General features: G+C 35.4%; 1 protein-coding gene across 2 annotated transcripts in view; it reads right to left on the bottom strand.

Moving 5' to 3' along the window:
- Positions 1 to 2,298: 2,298 nt before the first annotated feature.
- The window catches only part of PPP4R3A (protein phosphatase 4 regulatory subunit 3A), a 36,423-nt gene continuing 15,983 nt past the window's right edge, over positions 2,299 to 22,738 (bottom strand). The window contains exons 4-15 of one of the 2 annotated variants that reach the window (XM_016205707.2): positions 19,722 to 20,339; positions 17,628 to 17,705; positions 17,430 to 17,546; positions 16,832 to 16,987; positions 14,944 to 15,075; positions 14,739 to 14,841; positions 13,165 to 13,323; positions 8,324 to 8,493; positions 6,882 to 7,024; positions 5,813 to 6,003; positions 4,913 to 5,139; positions 2,299 to 3,543 (exon numbers count right to left, since the gene is read on the bottom strand). In XM_016205707.2, coding sequence (XP_016061193.1) covers positions 3,433 to 3,543; positions 4,913 to 5,139; positions 5,813 to 6,003; positions 6,882 to 7,024; positions 8,324 to 8,493; positions 13,165 to 13,323; positions 14,739 to 14,841; positions 14,944 to 15,075; positions 16,832 to 16,987; positions 17,430 to 17,546; positions 17,628 to 17,705; positions 19,722 to 20,339 — 2,205 coding nt within the window. In that variant the 3' untranslated portion in view covers positions 2,299 to 3,432. The remainder of the gene's footprint in view (positions 3,544 to 4,912; positions 5,140 to 5,812; positions 6,004 to 6,881; positions 7,025 to 8,323; positions 8,494 to 13,164; positions 13,324 to 14,738; positions 14,842 to 14,943; positions 15,076 to 16,831; positions 16,988 to 17,429; positions 17,547 to 17,627; positions 17,706 to 19,721; positions 20,340 to 22,738) is intronic. The other variant, XM_016205708.2, reaches the window with a different exon arrangement.

The following is a 22,738-nucleotide window of genomic DNA, read 5'->3' as shown; positions in this document are numbered from 1 at the left end:
GAAGAGCACTGAGAGGGGCACACAAGTTAAGGTGGTCTTTTAGGGACAGCATGTTTGGGTTAGGGACATACAAGTAACGGGGCCTGGCTGGAATTTGCGAAGATGCATACCCAAGGTGGAACCCTAGTGAATCCTAGCACTTATGGGATAAAGAAGGGAGCTATGAAAAGGTAGAAAGGTCTTGAATGTTAAAGCATATGGTACAACAGAAGCCAAGAGAGAGATCAAGCAGACGGTGGGTAGTGGTAAATGCTGCTAGTGTCAAGTAATGTAAGGACGGAAAAGGGTCCACTGAATTGGCAGGTAGGGTGTGGCCTACACGAGGCAGAGTTTTTGGAATGGTGGGAACAGAAAGGTGAAACAAAAACCCATTTAACATCATGTTGAATAACTATGAGTCCATGGAATAACTTACCCAGGAAAGCGAAAGGTCAAGGAAGGTTGTCTCCAACCAGAGCTATTTTGAGGAACAAGACATCTGACTCCAGCAGTTAAGACATTTCTCTCTCTGAAGAGAGGCTAACAGTTTCATTATAAAGAGCCAAGCAGCAGCAAGGTCGAGAGAAAAATCAAACTGACTTCACATTGGGTATCCCAACATGTGGATGATTGCCCCCTTGCCTCACGTTGTCCGTGTCCCAGTATAATGGTAGGTAATAACCCATCCCTTAAACCTTTTTTGTAACCCTCTTGCTTGAAATATGTTATGGCACAAAGTTAATATGACCTTGTATGTAAGAACTTTGAAGGTCCCGTTTTCCTCCAAAATTTAAAGTTTTTTATTATAAGTACTAGAAATTATAGACCATCTGAAAAGTTTTCCACTTAATCTTCAAGTTTAAACTGGCTATTCTAAATAGAGATCATTGCTTAAATCAATTAAGAACAAAACCAGGAGGAATATTTTCCCCCTGCTCTATGCCTCCCCGTTTCCAAATTCACAAAAACTGACATGCAAATGGGAGTTCCTGGGGATCAAGTGCAGGATCTGAATATAACCAGGCAGGGAAAACCGTTAGATTTCTGTCAAAAAAAAAAATTTAAAAATTGCCAGGGTAGCATTTCAGGACAAGTCCGGATGTCAAGGTGTTTCCTGCAGCAATTACAAACCTGTCCTTTCAGAAATTGTTTGGTAATCACTCTGAGAAGTTAATTTTTTTTAAATTTTAAACATTACAAATGAGCAAAAGAAACAGTATCATTAAAATGAAGAATAATCTATTCACTTCATATTTATATAAATTATCAAGACATTATCTACGCTTAAGAGCATGGACTTCTGAGTCAGATGGAGCTGTGTCAATTCAAGTGTTGTATTTCTAGCTAATAATCTTTCTGCTAATTTACCGCTAACAGTTCTCAATGAAATGACAAGCTATTTTAGACCTCATTTTTCCTATTATAGCAACTTGGGTCAAGTTTCTGCTTCGGTAACCATAATCACTAAGGAAACACAACAGTTCATCAATGAAAGGACATCTCTTAAATGTTCAAGGCCAAAAGTATCTTTTTTTAAAATAAAGTAGACCACACCTGGAGAAGGCAAGGGGTACTTCTTCCCTCTACCCAAGAACCCTCGGAATGAAGGCAAGGAAGTATTCCAAGAGTCAGAAAGGTGAGTTTAAACTGTATGTTTAAAGCACAAACATTTCACATGGTACTTCATAGGTAACAATATTAAGTGTTTCTTCTCTATTTGCAAGGTTAGTTGATAAACTTGTTATTAATAGCCAGAACTTGTGACTCAGAAGCAGCCCTATATTGTAGTGAAATACACTTAAACTCTTATAATTATACACTCCAAGTTTCTATTAAAAAATTAGCTAGCAACAAAACTCTTCTCATGATTGTAGCTAATGTTGCTGCTTTCTGGTTTTCTACCCTACTATTGAATATAACCTTGTTTTTGGTATCACAAATTAGAATTTACTGAGGACTAAAGCAAAAGAAAAGCTTAGAAGCACACAGTGCTTCATAGGTACTCAAAGTATATGATACTTAAAACACTACCCTTTCCTGGATATGAATTTTTGTTCACATTTGTAAATATATTCTTCAGTAAGTTCAAAAATCTTCACTTAAAGTGAGGGTATGTGGAATTGAGATGTTTATTTTCATCTCCTTAAAAGAATTTTAGCACACCTAAGACAATAAAAAGGACCTATTACTGTTTTAACAGGTGCTATCTGATGGTCCTCTGGCCAGGTATTTATTTAGGAACCACCACCTTCAACTCCAACTGGTATTCCAAAGGGAATAGTTTTTAAAAAAAAGAAAAGAAACATACAACTAATACAATTTCTCTTACTCTTCACTTTTCTTTTATTATTCAAAAGTCAAATACGTTATTTTTAAATCATCCATCCTCAATTTTGATTTAATGTACCGTCATTTTCCCGATATGAAGTTTCAGAATCTCTTTGGAATACTAATTTCACGGTTCTAGGTTTAACAAAACTGTTGAAATTTTAAATTCCACTCTACTTCCCTGAATTCTCAAGACAGTTGCTGATGTAAATTTTAATATAAAATATTTAGTCACAAAATAGTATTGCTTTTGTATGCACATAGTTGTAAGATTACTTTGCTTTTGTCAATAAAAACTATACCATCTTTCATAAAACTCTAAACAAATTAAGAACTGTGATGTAGAACAAAAATTACACATTAGGTAAAACAGGTACCAGCACAACGTTAGGTTATATTACATCAAAAAAAGTTTTAATGGTCCCAAATATATATACTCAACTAAGCATACACTCAGGGGGAGCAAAAAATCAAAAACAAAATTAAACAAAAAAAATTATGACACAAATGACCACATCTAGAATTCCACTCAATCTTTAATCAAGTAGGGACAAATCCCCACTTTTAAAAAATCTGCAGTTCGAAGGGCAAAGGGAACAGATAAAAAAGAGGAAACTTTATATTCGCCCCTCCCCCAAAGGTTTTCCAAACCTGTTGTAGCTTGACTAAAATGTTCAGAATGTACGATTTTAAAGGCAGGTCTCTTTATACAAAGAAACTGCTGGCATTCTTAACTAGTGAAGAATTATGGCTGAAAAGCCTATTCTTCTGAGTCCCAAACATGGTCCGAGAAAGCATATTCTGATTGTAGCAACTGACCAGTCAATCCAGAGTTCCACTTACAAAACCCCTGCCCTGTTGGCTTTATGTTTCCATTTCCTTCCCTGAGAAAAGGGCAATGTGTGGTCCAAGCTGGAGAGCTCAAGGCTTACATCTTTCCCCTAATGTGTAACATCCCCTCCTCCTGCTCCATTGAATTGGCACTTGATGAGCAGAGGTCAAGCGTGCGACGCTGATCTGTGTCAGTCATTCACAAGAGACCACTGCTTTGTTGTGGATTTTGTAGGGGGTAGGGGTAGAGAACCAGTTTTTTCAACAGGTACTGATTGTAGGCAGTTGCCATTATTATGACTCAAACTTTGCTTTCTTTGACAACGGTAGCGTGTCTTCCTTATCTTCATCCTCATCATCATCCTCATCATCATCAGGATAATCGACCAGACCCACGAGGCCTCCCTGTTCAGAAACAAGGATTAAAGAAAACACCATTAATTTTCAACATGTTTTAGGTCTGGATAAAGAACACAGACCCCACCCACCCTCATTTCAACATACAACTGTGGTTATTTCTGGGTGGTGAGATTATATATAACTGAAACTCATTGTTTTTATAGATTCCCTAAATTTTCCAGAGTAAAAGATAAAATTTTTAGTAGTTTATAATTCTAGTAAACCACTCAAAACATTAAAAATAATGATTAAATTTAAATTTTTAGCATTTTTAAGATCAGCAATGCATTACAATATTAAACAGTCTATATAGAATCAAAATAAACTACAGGCCACTAGAAATGAGGGCAGAGACTCAGACATTAGGAAAGTGATTCAGCCCTGTTCCCTCTCCATCATTTCATCTGGACTTTCCTGAGCCCTGCTCATGAGAAACCACTGTAGCTCACCTTAGATAACTGGGGGAAAATTCACATTGCTCTTGCCCTGAGCCTATTCCTTCATCTCACATTCACTTTTAGCTCTTAGAGGTCTCCTGCTCACATCAGAGGAATGATCACATGGATAGGCTTTATATTTCGAACTTGGATTCAATGAATCACAAATGCCAGTCTTTATGCTAATCTAGAGCACCATAAGGTAACCAAAACAATTGATTTTCATTCTGAGATTCTGTCTTTCCTACATTTTTGGCATTAAAATTTTGATCTTTTTTTTATATGAAATGTTATTAATTATATATGGTTTATTCCTATTTAAAAACCTTGCTTGGTTCCCGGCCGGGCATGGCTCAGCGGTTGAGTGTTGACCTAGGATCCAGGCGATCCAGGTTCAATTCCCGGTCAGGGCACATGCCCGGGTTGTAGGCTCGATCAATGACTCTCTCATCGTTGATGTTTCTGTCTCTCTCTCTCTCTCTCTCTCCCTCTCCTTTCCTCTCTCTGAAATCAATAAAGATTTAAAAAAAAAAAAATTTTTTAAACAAAAACCAAACAAACCTTGCTTGGCAAAATAAAATCAGGAATGTCTAGATATTTAGATTATCTTTCCCCCACGAAGTCTTTATCTTGCTATTAATTGGGCAAGTTGATAAAAAATAACTTAAAAATTTTAAATTCCTGTAAATGTTTTGACACAGGCATCTAAACCTAAAATGCAAATAACCAAAATTAGAATACATTTAGACTTCTGTATTGGTCACAAAAACGTTCAGAAAATTCTCAATTTTAGGTAAGTTCAGGTGATGGTGGGAGAATGATTCTCGAGTTCACAAATGTTAAATCAGTTCCAAAAGGCAGTAACCAAAGGGATTCTCACTCACAACAACTGTTGTTGAGAAAGCTTAAATTATGTAGGCCTAGGAGTTAAAACGTACCTTGGTAGTAATAGCTGCCGTCTGAGACGTATTTTTAGGGACAGATCCAGGAGAGCCAGGAGATCCTGGGGATCCAGGTGATCCTGGGGATCCAGGCAGGTTTGTTGCAGGTGACTGGCTGGTGAGGTTAGTCTTTGTCCCACTAGAGAGGGAAAGCTTGAAACTTGGGCTCTGCCGGCCGGAAAGATTTGTTTTTAGAAGCACCTCCTTTTCTTCACTTTCTTTCACTAAAAATAAGAATGTTGTCAATAGTTGTCAACCACACTCATCTTTTAAAAATCCCCCAAATGAGGAGACACTAAAACACAGTGTTTCTCCTCTGCTAGGGAGAAACACTGAAGATCAATTTCTGAACAAAGCTTATTTAGCAAAAATACTAAACACCATTACCCAATGGATTTCACTGAGAAGGTATGAAATCTTCAGTACTATATTCAGTGTTCCTACCCCTCCTGAAATAATATTTTCTCCTTAAGTCAAATTAAGAAAATTCAGTTTTGCCCAACCAGCGTGGCTCAAAGGTTCAGCATCGACCTAGGATCCAGGAGATCGAGGTTCAAATCCCGGTCAGGGCACATAACCGAGTTGCGGGTTTGATCCCCAGTGGGGGGCGTGCAGGAGGCAGTCGATCAATGACTCTCTCATCACTGATGTTTTTCTCTCTCTCCCTCTCCCTTCCTCTCCCTGAAATCAATAAAGACATATTTTTGTTTTAAAAAAAGAAAATTTAGTTTATACCTTCACAAGAGCTATTAATTCACACTCTATAAAAATCAACAAAATCTTTAAAATCTATGTTTGTCACACATACAAATGAGATAGTAATCAGTGTGTCAGGAAATAAGAATAAACCTAGAGTGACAAAGACTTCATTTTTCCTGGCCCATCGTTTCAACATACATTTCTTCCTTTCCATGAATTTACTTATTGGATCCATAATATCATCATCATTTTTAGCTTTGTCAGATGGAGACACTACAGCTTCTCCATCTTCCATGTCATCTTCATCTGTGTTAAACCACATCTCCTCTTCATCTTCGAGTGTTCTGGCATCTCTTCGGTATCTATGGTTCCTCAAAATGGAACGCATACTATGGGTAAAAAGAACAAGGTAGAGTAAACAGGCTCATAAAGACTTCAAGTATTGTTCTGAATTAAAGTCTTAATAGATAAATGGGATAAAACAGATTTATATAGTAAAGACTGACAAGAACAGCCCAGCCAAGCATGGCTCAGCAGTTGAGCATCGACCCAGGATCCAGATCACAGTATGATTCCCAGTCAGGGCACATGCCTGGGTTTCGGGCTTGATCCCCAGTCAGGGGCATGCAGGAGGCAGCAGATCAATGGTGACTCATCACTGATGTTTCAACTCTCCCCCTCCCTTCCTCTCCCCAAAATTAATAAAGATATATTTAAAAAAAAAGGACAAAAACAGATTTTATCCACCATATAATTAAAAAACACACTCTGCCATATCTAGTATTAACTAGTGGAATCAAGCATCCTATTATCAAACTGTAATATTACAGACCAGTTATTAAACTTAACATTAGGAATTAACAAGTCATGATTTATGGATTTTAAAATATACCATATGTGAATTCATGTATTCAGGAAAATGCACAAGATTTCTTAAAATAATTTGTAACCTTAAAGTAATTCAAAGCAAGTAAGATCATATTCTGATCTGTCTGGACACATCAAGCCTCAATGCCACGTAAGTGGCATTTTTTTCTTTTTCATTATCTAGCTTGATATATGCCTGAGGAAGAGCCCACAGATCATATCCGCCTACACCTTCAGGAAAACACTTACACTGACCATTATACAGAACACTACAACTTCCACTCAACATCTGCTGTTTCTTCCTCCCCTGCCAAGCCAAAGAGGAAAACGCAAGCAAAAAAAGAGCCAGTGTCATAAAACTTGTCACTGAACGAACAGGTTCAAATCTGTGGTACTTTACCTGTCAAGTTTGGGATTATCTTGCCTTTCTCTTTGTTGTTCAAATCTCAATTTTAATCCTTTAAATGTCTGTACATAATCTACATCTTCCAGTGCTTTCCAGTAATTTTCAATGACATGAGCAGTCAATGATTTTATATCTTCCTATATAAAAGAATTATAATAAAAAATGAGATGAAATGTTATTTTAGAAAGATATCATTTCCTTGTAGTGAACTGACAAACCCACCCAAAACAGTTTAACTTCATAAAATTATTATATTATCTTAGAGATCACCAAACAATGAAAATGGGCATACCATACTGGGTATACTTCAGTAGTCCCCAATTTTTGGTGTACCTCAGCATCACCTGAAATGATTCATACTCAGTATGTCTGGGGTGGGATCTAAAGTGCTGGGAGTGGATGGTGGTATGGTTGCACTTAATGCCACTGAATTATATACTTAAAAATGGTTAAAATGGCCCTAGCTGGTTTGGCTCAGTGGTTAGAGCATCAGCCCTCAGACTGAAGGGTCCCTGGTTTGATTCCAGCCAAGGGCATGTACCTAAGGTTGAAGGCTCAATCCCGGACCCCAGTCAGGGTGAGTGTGGGAGGCAACCAATCAATGTGTCTCTCTCACATTGATGTTTCTCCCCCCCCCCCGCCCCCCTCCACTCTCTCCGTAAAGCAATAGAAAAAAATAAAATCCTCAGGTGAGGATTAAAAAAAAAAAAGAAAGAAAATGGCAAATTTTATATTATGTATACTTTACCAAAATTTTTTAAAAGCGTGCTACAAATAGTTCTTATACGAATATTTGAAAGCTACTAACCTAATATATTATTAAAGAACCAAAAATAGTTATGAAAATGCTCTTTAGAAATACATGGGAGAGCCCTGGCCAGTGTGGCTCAGTTGGCTGAGCGTCACTGAATGCACCAAAAGGTCACCGGTTCAATTCCCAGTTAGGGCACATGACCACGCTTCAGGTTTGGTTCCCAGTAGGGGGCATGCAGGAGGCAGCCAATCAATGTTTTCTCTCATTGATGTTTCTCTCCCTCTCCATTCCTCTCTAAAATCACTAAAAACACTAAAAAAAAACAAAAACAAAAACACAAAAGTTGAGGGAAAAAAGAAATATATGGGATAAAGTCAAGAAAGTTAAAAACACATCCAAATAGTTATCAACTGTAATTTTACTTTCTTAAAATGATTACCATGACAGTATTAAAGCAGTTTTCAAACTAGCCTATAAGGAGTGAGAGCTAACTGCTGAGACAGATTATTTTGATTTTTATTAGTTTGAATTAACTCTCATAAGCTTTTGCTAACATGGGTTTTCTTTTAAAAAATTCTCTTCAAATATGATAATCTCAAATAAGCCAAAAAGTACCAATAATGGATATTCAAGTTTCTCAACAATTAAAACCAAACTCTAACTAAAAAAGTACAGGACCTACCACTCTAATAAATTCAAACATCTCTATTATGGCAGAGTTCATCAGATTGTAGCGGGATCCATTGTTGAGAAATGCTTTGACTACTGGTTCAAACAAAAAACTTTTCATTATGTAGCGGTTGTAAAACTCATCTTTTAATCCAATAATCTTTCTCTTAAAACGAAGAGCACCTGAAACGAAGAGGCATTGTTCAAATTATATACCACACTTCCAGATTTTAGACTTACAAAAAACCCCACACTGTTTAATAAATATAATTCTTCGTGCAGTGATGTTACTGCTTCCAGAAGTGTGAACCTAAAGATAAGGATTACAAAAGGGTTATCAGAAAAATGTATTCTAAAAGTAGTGAATGTCATCATAGAACACAAGTCTTAGCCAGAAAAATTCTGGGAAGTTACTAATGACCAAAATGTACAGCTGAAATAGGAGCTAAGATAAGGCTAATAAATGAATTAACCTATCATACTACTTACGATGAGAATTCTAAACATAACCTTTTATATATACACCTTCAAAACAATAGAAAAACCATTGTTTTATTAGGGCAATCCACTGGTATAATTTGATCATTATTTTTGGACACTTATTATTTTCAATAGAATTCAAGGGTTGCATTGGTTTATTTGTGGATGTGCTTGTAGAAATGCTATAAACCACAAAAATCTGCATGACCCCAAATTTGCCTTCCCATAGTTTTAGGAATAAATTTAGAGGATGTTGTTTTTTAAAATGTGGTCCTCTATGCTTATTGCAGCGAGTATGCTTTTTAATTTTTTTCAGAGCTTTCCTTTTTTTAACAATTAATTAGGCTTTAACTTACAGATTAAAAGGTATATTTACATCTTGAGGTATGGGGAGTTAAGTCACCATTCGTCAAGATCCAAATATACGCAGACAGCTAGATTTCAACAAAGCCCTCTTTACCTAAATGGAATTATCAGTAAGTTAATGCCCCAGTTATTGTAAACAGTTCAAAAAAGCATACTCACTTCATGCAGTCACATCGTCTTCGGTTGGCAAGATTAAATATTGTGTTTGTATTTTGGTTTCTTTGGAGATCATGGAAGTGGCTCGTTAAATTGCCAATTTGTTATTAATCAAGTCCTTCATGAGCAGGTAGCCAGGCAACCATGCTGACACGGTTTCTGGGTGGGAAGGCAGAGGAGTAAAGCAGCTCAATTTTTCTTTAGTTGGCAGAAAAGAGGTGCACAAGTGAATGCCCAATCAGGTACAGTTGATTATAAACTGCCTTAACAATCCAACTTTAAGAGTGTTTCTTCCTAAAGAGACACTCTCTGGGCAGGGAATTTCAAAATAGTTTATAGAATAATAATTGCATTTTATTTTTTAAACTACTGAATATTTTCAAGTATATAAGCATGGTGAAATAAGACATTTTAAACAATAAGAGGCATCTTTCTGTGTTTTAAGTAAATCCAGAAAAAGGGTTTTTTCCCCAAAACAATGGTTTTAAGAGTTTGGTTTTTCTTTTAATGTTACTAGATAAATGAACTTAGTGAGGCAATTCCATTTGTTAGAATAAAAATCAATACTTTAGAGTTCACGCTAGTCAGGCCAAATTTTAAGCTTTTAGTAATTGAGGCAAGAGCTACTAAGAATTGGTACTCAAACTTTGAAGGCTATGTGGAGACTTGTGTCCTACCATAACACACACTAGCTGAACCCTGTGGTCTGCATGCAGTTCCTAGGTAAGTGAAAAACAGCTCCCTTCCTAGAATTCACTAAGACAAAAGGTATGCAGACAGCACCACCATCTCCTAAAGAACAGTTCTGTTCAGAAACAGTTGATGTAGATAGAAGGTAGTTCTAATGGTCTTTTTGTTTTGCTCATTTCCATTTGACCTCATTTATGTTTACCAAGAACTGTACTGTTTCCACTCAAACCCTTCCCCAAAATGAAACCTGCATCAAAAATATCCAACTACTATTCTTTTCTGTTGAATAAGAAGTTGCTTTCAAAAATTACCAGTGCATTCTGAGAAGTCAAGTTGCTCAAAGGGGTTTTAGAGAAAGCTTTTGGGATATGTCAAATTGGTATAACCATAGGATTTCCAATGTAAAGTGCACTCTGCTTCCATTCACACCTCTAGCCTTCATTATTAACATGCTAGGAATCTTTTGTGCTTAGTTTCAATCAAACAAGTAATCCATCTTTACCTTATACAACATGAGATTTCATGTAGTACATTTAAGACTTCATGCCTCCTGGGTAACTAACGATAGCTGTATAAAAGCATTTCCAACAAAATTTTTATCTCATTCCTCTTATAGGTTTCCATATTTTTTAACAAAAATACAGACAACATAAAAGTATGAGCTAAAAGGCTACAATGTAAGATCCAAGAATCCTATAAAGGCCAAGAAATAAGACTGATATTAGTGGTGTGGGTGTGGGCGCACACACATATCCAATGTATAAAAACTAAATTTTGAAAGTGATGCTGGTCTCACTTGCAGACTTGACTAGTTGTCTTTTAAATATGATAGTATACTAATTAAGCAGCAGCAGATATAAAAAATGAAAAGTTCCCCCAATTCCCCAAACTGTTTACACTTAACCACTCATTTATCTTGTCCTTACAAGTATGCATCTAATTTTACTTATAAAACCCTCCCTTACAATACCTAATATTTTATTTTAATGTACTCCTTTTCTCAGAAGACCAAAAATATCTTAAATCTTCTCAAATTATTTAGTTCTTTCAGAAATCCTTGATAACAACTCCTGTATACTACAAAGTCAGTCCTAAAGGGCTCATTGCTACTGACCGACATCTTCCAAAAGCTCTTCGTGTTCGCAGCCCTGGGAAGACAGCCACACTGAGAACAATTCAAGAGTTAGGCTTAATGGTGACGGGGTTTGGGAAATATCAGCAACAATGAAACAACTAGCTAAACCTGGCATGCTTAAATTTCCTGCAATATAAACTTTCATTAGCTTGTAGTGATTCTCTTCATAGTTCTCTTTAAATTATGAGAAATGTTTTGCAATGCCGCAAGCCAAATGGGATAAAGAACTGAAGAGAGCTTTCCTGCCACTCCCCCATGGACCGTGTACCCTACCTATTATACCAAACCACTCACACACCACTTTTCCACACATGCACATCTTAACTGTGTGTTGAAATAAGAATGTCACGCTCTCCCATGACTAAGAGAAACCAACTGAACTCTTCCAGAATGTTCCTCATCTGCCTTATTCATGTAGAATACATCATTTCCACTACACATCTAAATACAACACAATACAGTGCTTATAATGTGTTTTCATTTTCAGAAACCATCTCCTCCTAACAAACTGACCCCCTTGATAGCTGAGTCCAGGTCTTAGCCATCTTCATTTTTCTAGTATCATGTAAATATATACTTCTTCAAATCGAAGATGCCACTGATTGCAAAAAACTTTATCTTTCCTACTACTAAGAAAACAAAATGAATAAACAGGAAAGAGCTACAGTTCATGTCATGCCATTGTTAACGACTCACCTTGATTTGAGAAATGAAAAATGCATACAAATATATATTTGAGAATCAATGAAATACAGTATTTATTAAATTTATTGAAATAATACTGATTAACTTATTTATTCAGTTGTTCCATTCCATCCCACCTGCTCACAAATTCCCTTTCCCATATTCAAACAAAACCTTCTATGGCAGACATAATTCATAGCAGCATTCATTTATAAATGCCCTCTCAACTTGGTCTTGGGGCTCTCACTTTTGCTGTGACAGGTATATAAAGAAAATGCACATTAATTTAAAAGCCCTTCTTCCAAATACGCTAATAAGCTCATAGACATGCAAAAGTAGGATAGAAGCAAATAATGAATTTTTTTTTTTCGGCCCTTAGCAGTCTAGGTTAATGCCACCGATGCTAACAAAGTAATATCAAAGGTTCTGGATAGTTAGCAGAAAGTAGCACTAAATATATGAATACTGAAAAATCAAAAATATACTCTGACCAGATGTATTATCAGTACATGCTGCAATTTGTACACTGGGTTGAAAAACTAAGTCAATTATAACAGCTGCTATCCTGATGGAAAGTTTAATGAATTTTTTAAGAAGGAAACCTATTTCTAATAGATAAAAGATAAGATGTTGATAAAACAAGTCAACATCAGATACATCTTTCTATGAACAATGTTTTCATAATTTAAGAATATTTTTTAAAATCAAGCAGAAAATTTTAAATGAAGTAAAAAATAGCAAAATGGATATATATGTTCAGGCTGCTAATTAGTGTATGATTATGATATCTTTAAACAACAACAACCAAACTTACCTATAAAAACTAAAAAGAATAACAACAAGTTAGTTATCAGCAGACATCTCTTAACGAACCTCTAGAGACCCCTAAAATTGGTCTACCAACTTAACCAAGAAGGCTGGCTGCTACATGATCAAGAAAATTCCAGATTAACCTATTTCCAATTCAGAAAAATGGCTTTTTATTATTTCAATAAAGTATGGTCTTAAGGACAGCGAAAGTCAATTTTTGGAAAACATGTAACCAAAAACAACCTTGTTAAAAGACTATCTCTGTTGCTCTATAAAGAGTTGAAAAACCATCCCCATAAAGGTCTACACAGTACATATTCCAGGCTTTGTGGGCCACATATGGTCTCTCGCTTTTTTAAAACAACCCTTTAAAAACAAAAACCTTTTTTCAGTTTGCCAGTTGTACAAAAACAGACCACAGGCCAGATTTTGCCACACCTGAAAATCAGTGCTCTTTTCTTCTCAGGCAATGAGACCTAAAGATACCAACAACATAATATATAGATAAGAATTCTACCAGAAGCAACACTTACATAATGCCAAGAAAGCATGCTTCGAGGCCATAAGCACTAGCACTCTCCGGAGGATGTCCTTATTAATAATGTAGTTCTTTATGTGGTAGGTATGGTGCTCCACACAAAATGTTAACAATTCCAATACAAGTGCCAACAACTGGGCAGTCTGAAAATCATCTAGAATAAACAAAACACAATTTATATTTAATGGCTAATATTCTTTTCGTCCCCAAATGTAAGAATCCAAATTCCAATGAAGTAAACTCCCTTCTATTAACCCAAATACTTTAAAGTTAAGGAAAAGGAAACTAACATTCACTGAATGCCTACCATGTGCTAAGAATGATGCTTTACGGTTTTTATTATTTAAACAACTGTATGAGGAATTAGTTTCACAAGACCCAAGTCTGAGAAGTTAGTAAAGGAAAGAAGGGATACAAATCTACTAGATCTGCTTTATTCCAAAGTGCAAGAATGCTCTATCACATCTTAACACATCCCTTGGGAGATGTACACATACCACAAGAGGTCCTGCCAAACACATCTGGTCTTTGGTGGAACTGCTCTCTCTACTCCTATGAATCAAGTGTGTTCTGTGCCTCCTTTATTACACATAATTAATCCACATTGAATTATAATAATTGGCTTATCTTCCTCACCAGGCAGCAAGCCTCTGAGAGTATTTTACTAATTTTTTTCAAGTCCTCCATTAAGCCCCTAAAGATTATAGCACATGCCTTCCATGCAATGGGTTCTCAATAAATGTTTGATGAATAGAACATGGTGGGTCTGGAAAGAAACCTCAAGCTTTACCTAATATGAATAAAGTAGGTAGGAAAAATGAGTATCATGTTTCTAAGACTTGATTCTGGAGTCATAAAAAAAAAATTTAACATTTATTTTCTAAGTGGAATTATAAGTTAAAATATACAACACTGATAATTTATATGACAAAATAATGTATTTATTCTCAAAGCTTCAATAAGGGATTTCCCAATGAAAACCCTACAGCTACTTTCTAAATTAAACACAGGCAAGCATAAAAGCTAAAGGAATAAAATGCTGAAATAATAATCAAAACATAGGCATAATCTTCAATGCAAATAAAAACAGCTTAAAATTGAGTGCAAGCTTTGCTCTACTACACATCTGGAGTACAAATAAAATTAATTTCTTCATAGCTACTTGTATTTATTTCACCTATGTAAATGCAAACTTAAAACAAGTACTGCTTTAACAAAAAATTGTTTTAAAATTCTGAAAGTGCCCTGGCCAGGTAGCTCAGTTGGTTAGAGCATTGTCCCAATTCGCCAAGGTTGCAGGTTCAATCCCCAATCAGGGCACAAAAATCAACCAATGAGTGCATATATAAGTGGAACAATAAACCAATGTTTCTCTCTCTCTCTGAAATTTAAAAATATAAAAGCAATTGATTATCTTATATTTTCTTTTACCTTTCTGTTATCTCTGATAACACTTTAAAGAAATTTTACTTTGAACACCTCTTTTGAAAATACATTAGACCTCTATATTAACACCAACTGTGAGTTTCAGAGTCAAGAACAAAGAAGTACCAACCTGCATTTTCTTACCTTTGCTAGGTTTGTCTTCTGTCGTGTTTGCCAGTAAAGGAGCAGTGAGGACATGCATACAGTGTTTGTAGAAGAAACCCAGAAACTCAGTCTTTTCTGTTTTCTAAGGAATCAAAAACACTTCCATGAACTTTAACTACATTGGTTCCTACCAGCAAAAAACAATATACTAGCCATGATAAACAGAAAAATGCCCGTGGCTTACATTGGCAGTAGCTAACATGTTCTCTGGGTCAACTAAAGTTCGAAGCAGGCCCATAAGTTGGACTGCTCCTCCAAGTTCAGGGTCTGTATCACAAATCATATGTTCTATAATGAGGTTGATGAGCAAAATATCCTGGTGAGAAAAATACAGTAAGAATCGCTTATTGTGGAGGAAAGGAAAAAACACATACTATGACATACTACAGCATTATACCTAGCTCTAACTCTCTTGTTACCTATTGACAAAATGAAATGATTGACTGGCTTCTTTAATAGGATATATGGTAGTGTTTCCCTAAAATGTGGTGGTACATGCACATTACACTAAATACTACCAAAAATAAAAATTTTTTCTTTTTCTAGTATCTTTAAATCCCTCTGATTAAAGCAAAAACAGTTTGAGTTTGGTGCTAATAATCTTTACATCTCTTGATAACAAAATATCCCTCCTGAAGAAAGCTAATGGGCCTTAGGTTCATAGTTTTAACAGTAAGAATATTCAGGTAGAATTTATAATACTGTTCTACTTTCACTGCAGTTTTACGGATTCCTTCTATTCATGGCAAATGATATCTGTATCTGTTCTCCATTTATGGAAACGATATAAAGATTCCATTTTAAGAAAAAATTAGTTGGTACCAGAACGTCTGAAACTGGGTAAAAGGAGATTATAGTATTTAGAGGAAAACACAGAATAAATGTATTATATAGATTCCAAATGTTACTATGACTGGTGTTCCTGGCACAAGAAGTAAATAAAAACTGAGAAGGATTCAATGAGAAAAATCCCTGCTCTTGACTATATATGCAATGGTAGGATAGACAAAAAGAAAATGTAAACAGTATATGGAAATGATGATTAAGACTGGAAATCAAGGGACCTACTGCATGTGAGTAAAGTACATCAACTTATATTCAACTAGTAAGTTACAGGGCCAACAAGAATAGCCTTTATTTTAAAATAGATATTTTGGTTTTCAAGCTAGGACTATTTTATGAAAGAAAAACATGGTAATACTCAATAGTTTAAACTTGTACTTTTCTGCACCTACCCTGACATTACAATAAAAAACAACAACCTTAAATATAGAAGTTACTAGACATTCTACTTCACTTTGACATCACAACACATTAGGATATTTTTTAAAAGTTTATTTTCTCATTTTGTAAAAATATGAGAGAAAAAATATCTATACACAATTACAGCCTAAGAGGGTGCCACCTCCTTAAGAAAGAGTTGAGGACAGAATTTGTTAGTTTACTGTTAAGTAAGAAATTACTTAATAATAACGGGGGCGGGGGGGGTTCAAATTCCTTACTTTAATTATCTGAAAACAGAACAGAGCACACACATTTAGGGCTGTCACATATGCCACCTACCATTTACTGCGGGAGTGCCCTTCCCATTACCAGGATATAGTTTCTTACTTACTTTAAAATTTGTATATGTGTGTATGAACAAGACAACAGCCTGTTCCCTATGGTTAGGTAGTAAAGGAACCCTAAATACTTTCCAAGGGACTGTGCTTCATTTCTTCATTCTTGATTTTGAGACTCAATCCCTAGCAAAGTCAATGTTTTCCTAGGAAAGTTGTTCATAACTCCACATACAGAATAACAATTTGATTAAATGATTTAAACAATACAGAAAGTTAACTTCAGCATTAAGAAATAATCTCAAAAATTTTTAAAGAAAATTAAGTTGAGCATTAACAAATAACTGTTTTAAGACACACTTTAAAACTGAGACAGGAGCCAATTTAGGGGAAGAATAAGCCATTTGGTATTATGGCTACATTTCCCCCAAACATCAGCTATTTAAATATTAAATAAATACAGTTATAGCTCCCCATGGATAAATAATTTCTGTTAGTGCAAATAATATTTACCTTGTTGGTTATTTTTTGCTCTGTTAACTTCTTACTTACATCATCATTCTGTTGTGCCTCCTGCATGACAAACTCTCGTACCATGGATGGATTATATTCAACCAAGTATGAGAATATATCAGTAGCAGCACTTCGCACCTGTGTATCATCCATGCCCTGCAGATAAAAAGCATTTATTTTTCCTATAATTATAAAAATATGGAACTTACTGCTAAATTCAAAACCTAACAAATTAACAAGAAAACATCGCAATAAAAAAAAAGAAGTCGGGGAAATTCTGCTGCATGTAAAAACCCTTGTTCTATGGATCAAGTTATACTTTTCTTTTATTCCTGTTTACTTTTCTACTTTAACATGTCAACTAATAGGCTGCAAAGTTAATAAATTACTATTAAAAATATGGGAAATTCCTTGGAGTATTCTTTCAGCACTGTGTAAGAACTCTAATACTAGAATTTTATAGCCTTTTAACATTGTGTGATATACAACTATTAAATATTGGCTATAATAATCAAATACTTGCATGTTACATAAAAATGTATTACCTTTGTGGGTTAAAAATATAATGGTAATTAAATATAAGGAGAAACAGACTTACAAGGATGACTTCCAGAGCTGGTAATATGCCCATGTTTGACAAAGTCTTGAAAAAAGCATCTCTGTTTTGAGGCTGTAGCGTTTGAGAAAACGCACAAAATTCTTTTAAAAAGTTAACCTGAAATTAGGAAAAAGGATAAGTGAATATAAAAGATCTGTTGTTTTAGCTTCACGCCCTTTATAATATGAAATTTCTTACCAATTCCTGTCTTTTTTCCTCATCTGTTGCTTCATCTGTTAGTTGTGCAAACAAATCTGTCAGAAACTTTTCATCTTCCTGTGAAATCAAAGGACAAATTATGCTAATTAATCATAAGAGTATAATGAAATAATTTCAAGATACTTTAATAGAAGAAATAAATTATAATCATTGCAAAAAGGAAAGAATGCACTGGTGATGCTGGTTTTTAAAAGAGAGGAGGAAAAACCAAACTATTACAGGATAAGTTGGAGATTTATATAGAAAGATTGTTGTTTATATTTTGGCAATGCTCTATTTCCTAAGTCTATTTAAGGACCACATTTTAAATAGTTTAGGCTTTGCAGGCCATATGGTCTCTGACACAACTACTCAACTCTGGTTGTTATAGAGTAGGAAGCAGCTACAGACAGTATGTAAATGAGTGTGCCGTGTTCAAATAAAACTATTTACAAAAACAGCTATGGGCCATAGTTTATAGACTCTTGGTTTTCATAGTGTTTCAGAATTTAAACTTTAGAAGTTAAGGTTCTGCAACCTCTCAAATGAAGATTAAAATGAAGATAAAGCTTCAATTTTTTAAAAGGCTAAATTCAGAGCTTTTAAAGAAACATCTATTATTTGAAGACAGACAAATATTATTTCAGAATAAGAATGTTTAATAGCGTTACGTAGTCAATAGTAAGGGATATGACTGTGTACTTAAGGTGGGTAAAAACCTGCTTTAAATTATATCGGTCAGCCCGGCCAGTGTGGCTCAGTGGCTGAGCATCAACCCATGAACCAGGAGATCAGGGTTTGGTTCCAGGTCGGGGCACATGCCCAGGATGTGGGCTCTATCTCCAATAGGAGGGTGTGCAGAAGGCAGCAGATCAATGATCTTCTCTCATCATTGATGTTTCTCTCTCCCCCCCTTCCTTTCTCTGAAATTAAAAAAAAAATTATACCTCTACCATTTCCTTGTCAAAATTTGTAAAGTTCTCCCTTCTTCAAAGAAGCAGTAACAACTTCAAATTGTTCATACTTAATGAGTAAAACTGGCATTTTACAGGTATGAAGACCAAGAAAACACATATTAAGTGACATATCACTGCATAGCAAGATGAGAACCATGTGGAGCTAAAGAAAAGGACCCGTAGCACTTAGGACTATCCAAGGAAACCAGGAATCAAAACTGGAACAGAACACAGGCTCTACTAGGTAGCTAGCAAAAACTAGTTCCATACAAAGAACAAATGGAAATTAGTACCAAACCCTTCTTCCTCCTACATTGTCAATTTTAATACACTGTATAGAGAATTACTAGTATACTTATCAGACTGTATTGCCTATATTATTTGTTTACATGTCTGTCTTAAATGAATGGAAAACATGTCAAATTAGCAACATGAACTGGAATTATTACTAGTCCAGGAAAATAGTTTTGGTAAAACTGATTTCTATATGAAGTCACTTTTTTTTAAAGGTGACAAAGACCAAGGACACTGAAAATACAGCAACTTTCTAAAAAGAAACAGACATGAAAATTAAATTTACTGCCTTATTTATAACGTGCTACCAAGCAGCTTTTACTGATATTTGCCTCCTTTTTTTATTTAACAAGTCCAGGTTTCAAATAATTATTTTGTTTGTAGGTCTCAGGTAAGGCTTTATAATATAGTATCTTTAAGTCACATCACATATCTGTTATTCTTATACCATGGGCAAAGAAACAAAAAACAGGAAGTATACAACTCACAAACTGTTGCACTATGCAAACTTCTATTTCAGTCAGAATAGACTAATTCACACGCTATGAGATAATATACTGAGAGGTTCTTTGACTTCAGGGGTGTTACAAATGCAGACTACTAGCCAGCTCACAGAGATTTTGATTCCATGTTTTGTGCAGAATCCAGAAAACTGCAGCATAGGCAATTCTGATGCAAGCACCCTAAAATATCAGACCTGAGACTGGACTGGACATACTGTAAAAAAAAACACCTTAGTTATTTAAAGAAAACACAAAATTATTTCTGCTGAAGACAAAAGTTTAAATGTTATCAATCCAGTAAGTATTGTTTTAAGTAGGAAAAAAAGAATGATCAAACTCACCTGTAACATACCAACAATTTCTACCTTATTGAAAAAGATGAAGGAGTGAAGTGTTGATAACATATTTTCTTCAAAGACTGAAGGGGTAGGTAGAACCATATCTTGTATATACTGGACTCTGTATGTCTGATGAATTTTTTGTTTCAGCTCAGGATCTGATATGGGAATCACTTCTTTAAACTTGGCTGTTTTTGTTAGAAATTCCCTGTGTTTTCGTGGTTGTGATAAAGCAGGATCATATTCTAAGCATCCAATAACATCCATTATACATTCCTCAGAGAACATAACTTCAAACAGAGCAGTTCGATTCAAGAGGAAGATGCCTTTGATAATTTCATATAAGTGGTGCAGTCCTTCAATATTTTCCAAATCCTCACACACATGAAAAAGCTCTAAGAGCTTTTTAATATAACCCTCATTTTCCAGTGCTAGTGCAAGTTTTTCACGACGCAGGGGGGAAGGTAAAGATGATGCCACAAGTTCTGCAATTTCTTCAAGGCGACTTAATTCACAAGATGGCAATTCTAAACCTGGCGATGACATATCATCAAAACGCTCCTCTTCAGATTCATCTACAAGGTCCTGAGTGATGTCCACTGAAGGATCCTTTCCTTGAACCTATTAAATCAGATTTATGATAGCTGACAATATAATCAAGCAAATCTAAAAGATATTCTTAAATAAATACAGGAGATGTTATAAGAAAACTATAATGATAATTTCAAGTTTAAGACTCTCAAACCTGACCCAGTTGCCTACTTTTCTAAGTTACATTTCTACAAATATATACTTTCATTTTTAAGGAAGGAAGTTCAAAGTTAAAATATGGACTGAGCTTCCTCATAAGTGCAAGGTTTACCAGCAACAGAAACATTCTAGGATATGCTACACTAACTGTGAACAAAGAGTGCTCTGCAGATCCTCAATGTAGAGGCCTGATGCTGAAACATCCACTCACATCTTACATCCCTGGCCCTCTTTTCCAAAAGACCAGGGCAAATCTCAAAAACATTCATAACACTGTGCTGCAAGACAGTCACCAAACTCCTCAAAGTTAAACTTTGAAGTAAAATTCAAACAAATATCACAACGATCAGACCATAGACAATATCATCAAAACGATATTATAATTGTAAACAATTAGGAAAATACTTAATGTCAAGTATTCTAGAAATCAAGGGCCAAAGGGAATACAAACTGGCTTTGGACCCAAGTGGGTCGCTGATTTGCTGTTCATGCTGGTCGGTAGCCAAAAAATATGATTAAGAAAAAAGAGATGGAAACAAGTGGACCCATACAAAAATGAAACCACACAACCTCTACATAGTAGAGCTATCCCCAGGAATATCTGCTAAAAGTTAAGTAAGCAAACCACAGAAGTTTTCCTGTCTACATACCCAAACCTATAGCTTTCATGATCCTACACCAGAAGTCCTAAAGTTTGTCATAAAACCCATATTTTATGCCAGTGTAGGGGCTCTAATTATAAAAAGAACTTAAAAGTCTCCACAGCTGAATACATTTTAAGGTAAAAAAGTATTTTTACAAAAAGTCAAAGACATATATTGAAATAAAACCAGTTTTGCTCTCTTGTCCCTATCACTTGAGATACTACCACTAAAGCAGCCCAATAGGTCAAATTGAATGGCAAAAGTATGCAAAAATTAGGTCTTATATGAAATGGCCATGAAACTTAAATTGCTAAGTATAGTTAAGAGATACTGCCCTGCTGGGTAGCTCAGTTCGGTAGAGCGTCATCCCGCTACACTAAGGTTGCAGGCTCAATCCCCGGTCAGGGCACATATAAGCAGCAATCAATGAATACACAAGTAAGTGTAACAACAAATCTGTCTGTCCCTCTCTCTTTCTAAAAATAAATAGCCCTAGCCAGTGTTTGCTCAGTGGTTTACAGCATCAGCCCATGGACTAAAGGGTCCCGGGTTCGATTCTGGCCAAGAACACGAACCTCAGTTGCAGGCTCAATCCCTGGCCCCGGGTAGAGGCACATGCAAGAGGCAACCAATCGGTGTCTTCTCTTTCTCTCTTTCTCCCTTCCACACTCTGAAGAGCAATGGAAAAAATATCTTCGGGTGAAGATTCAAAAAATAATAAAAATTAAAATTAAAAAAAGGAAAAAGAGTGTGCATAATTGCTAACGTGAAGGGAAGAAAGCCTGGAGTATGTCTTGAAACATGCTGTAAGGTGATATCACCTTGACCTTAACCCAGTGGGCAGCACCACTAAAAGGAGGCTAGGTACATTCACAGCCTGTACCTGGCATGATTTCAAGTTTAGCTCTGGATTTGTTAATTACATAAGCTCTCATTATAGCTTTAGATCCCTAATACTCAAGCCATGGCTTTACCTATAGAAAAATAGTAGCATTTGATTTAAAAAAAAAAAAAAGGGGGGGGGGACAAGTGTTTTTATTGTAATGAAAATGCTATCTTCTTGAGCTAATTTGCAAATATAAAGGTTAAGGAGGTAATCAAAAGGGACTGTGTTTAAGATACTCTTGGAATCTGATCCGCTTGGGGAATTAAGGTGGAATAACAATTTGATAAATATGTTTCAGAACAGAAACAATGGAAGAATAAAAACAAAAGGTATAAGCTAGTAAAGAGCTTTCATTAAGAGAAAGTGTAAGTCTTAGAAGTCAGTCTGGACAAATATGAAGATAATGAGAATGTGAGGCCATGAAAAATGTAAAAAGGAAAGAGATGCACCCAGACATAACTGCTATCAAAGGGTATACTAGAAAATGGTTTCTAGATTAAAAAAAAAAAATGGTGAGCTGGGTTCAAGAAATTGAGAAACATGTGAGATCTGAGAGCAAAATATAATGAATTCCCTAGAATAAGCCAGAATCCAGAAATGATGATGAGAAATATAGGCAGGATCATAAAAGAATGACTGAGAAACAAAATACTCAACATACACTATGTAAAAGTTGGAGAAGATCAGCAAAGAACATAAAATAGCCAGTGATTCCTAGGAAATCATACAAGTACTACTAC

This window comes from Miniopterus natalensis, chromosome 1 (genome assembly GCF_054644295.1).
Source record: "Miniopterus natalensis isolate mMinNat1 chromosome 1, mMinNat1.hap1, whole genome shotgun sequence".
NCBI classification, from domain to species: domain Eukaryota; kingdom Metazoa; phylum Chordata; class Mammalia; order Chiroptera; family Miniopteridae; genus Miniopterus; species Miniopterus natalensis.
Note: the sequence above shows the minus strand (reverse complement) of the source record. Positions and strands in the feature narration are given on the sequence as shown.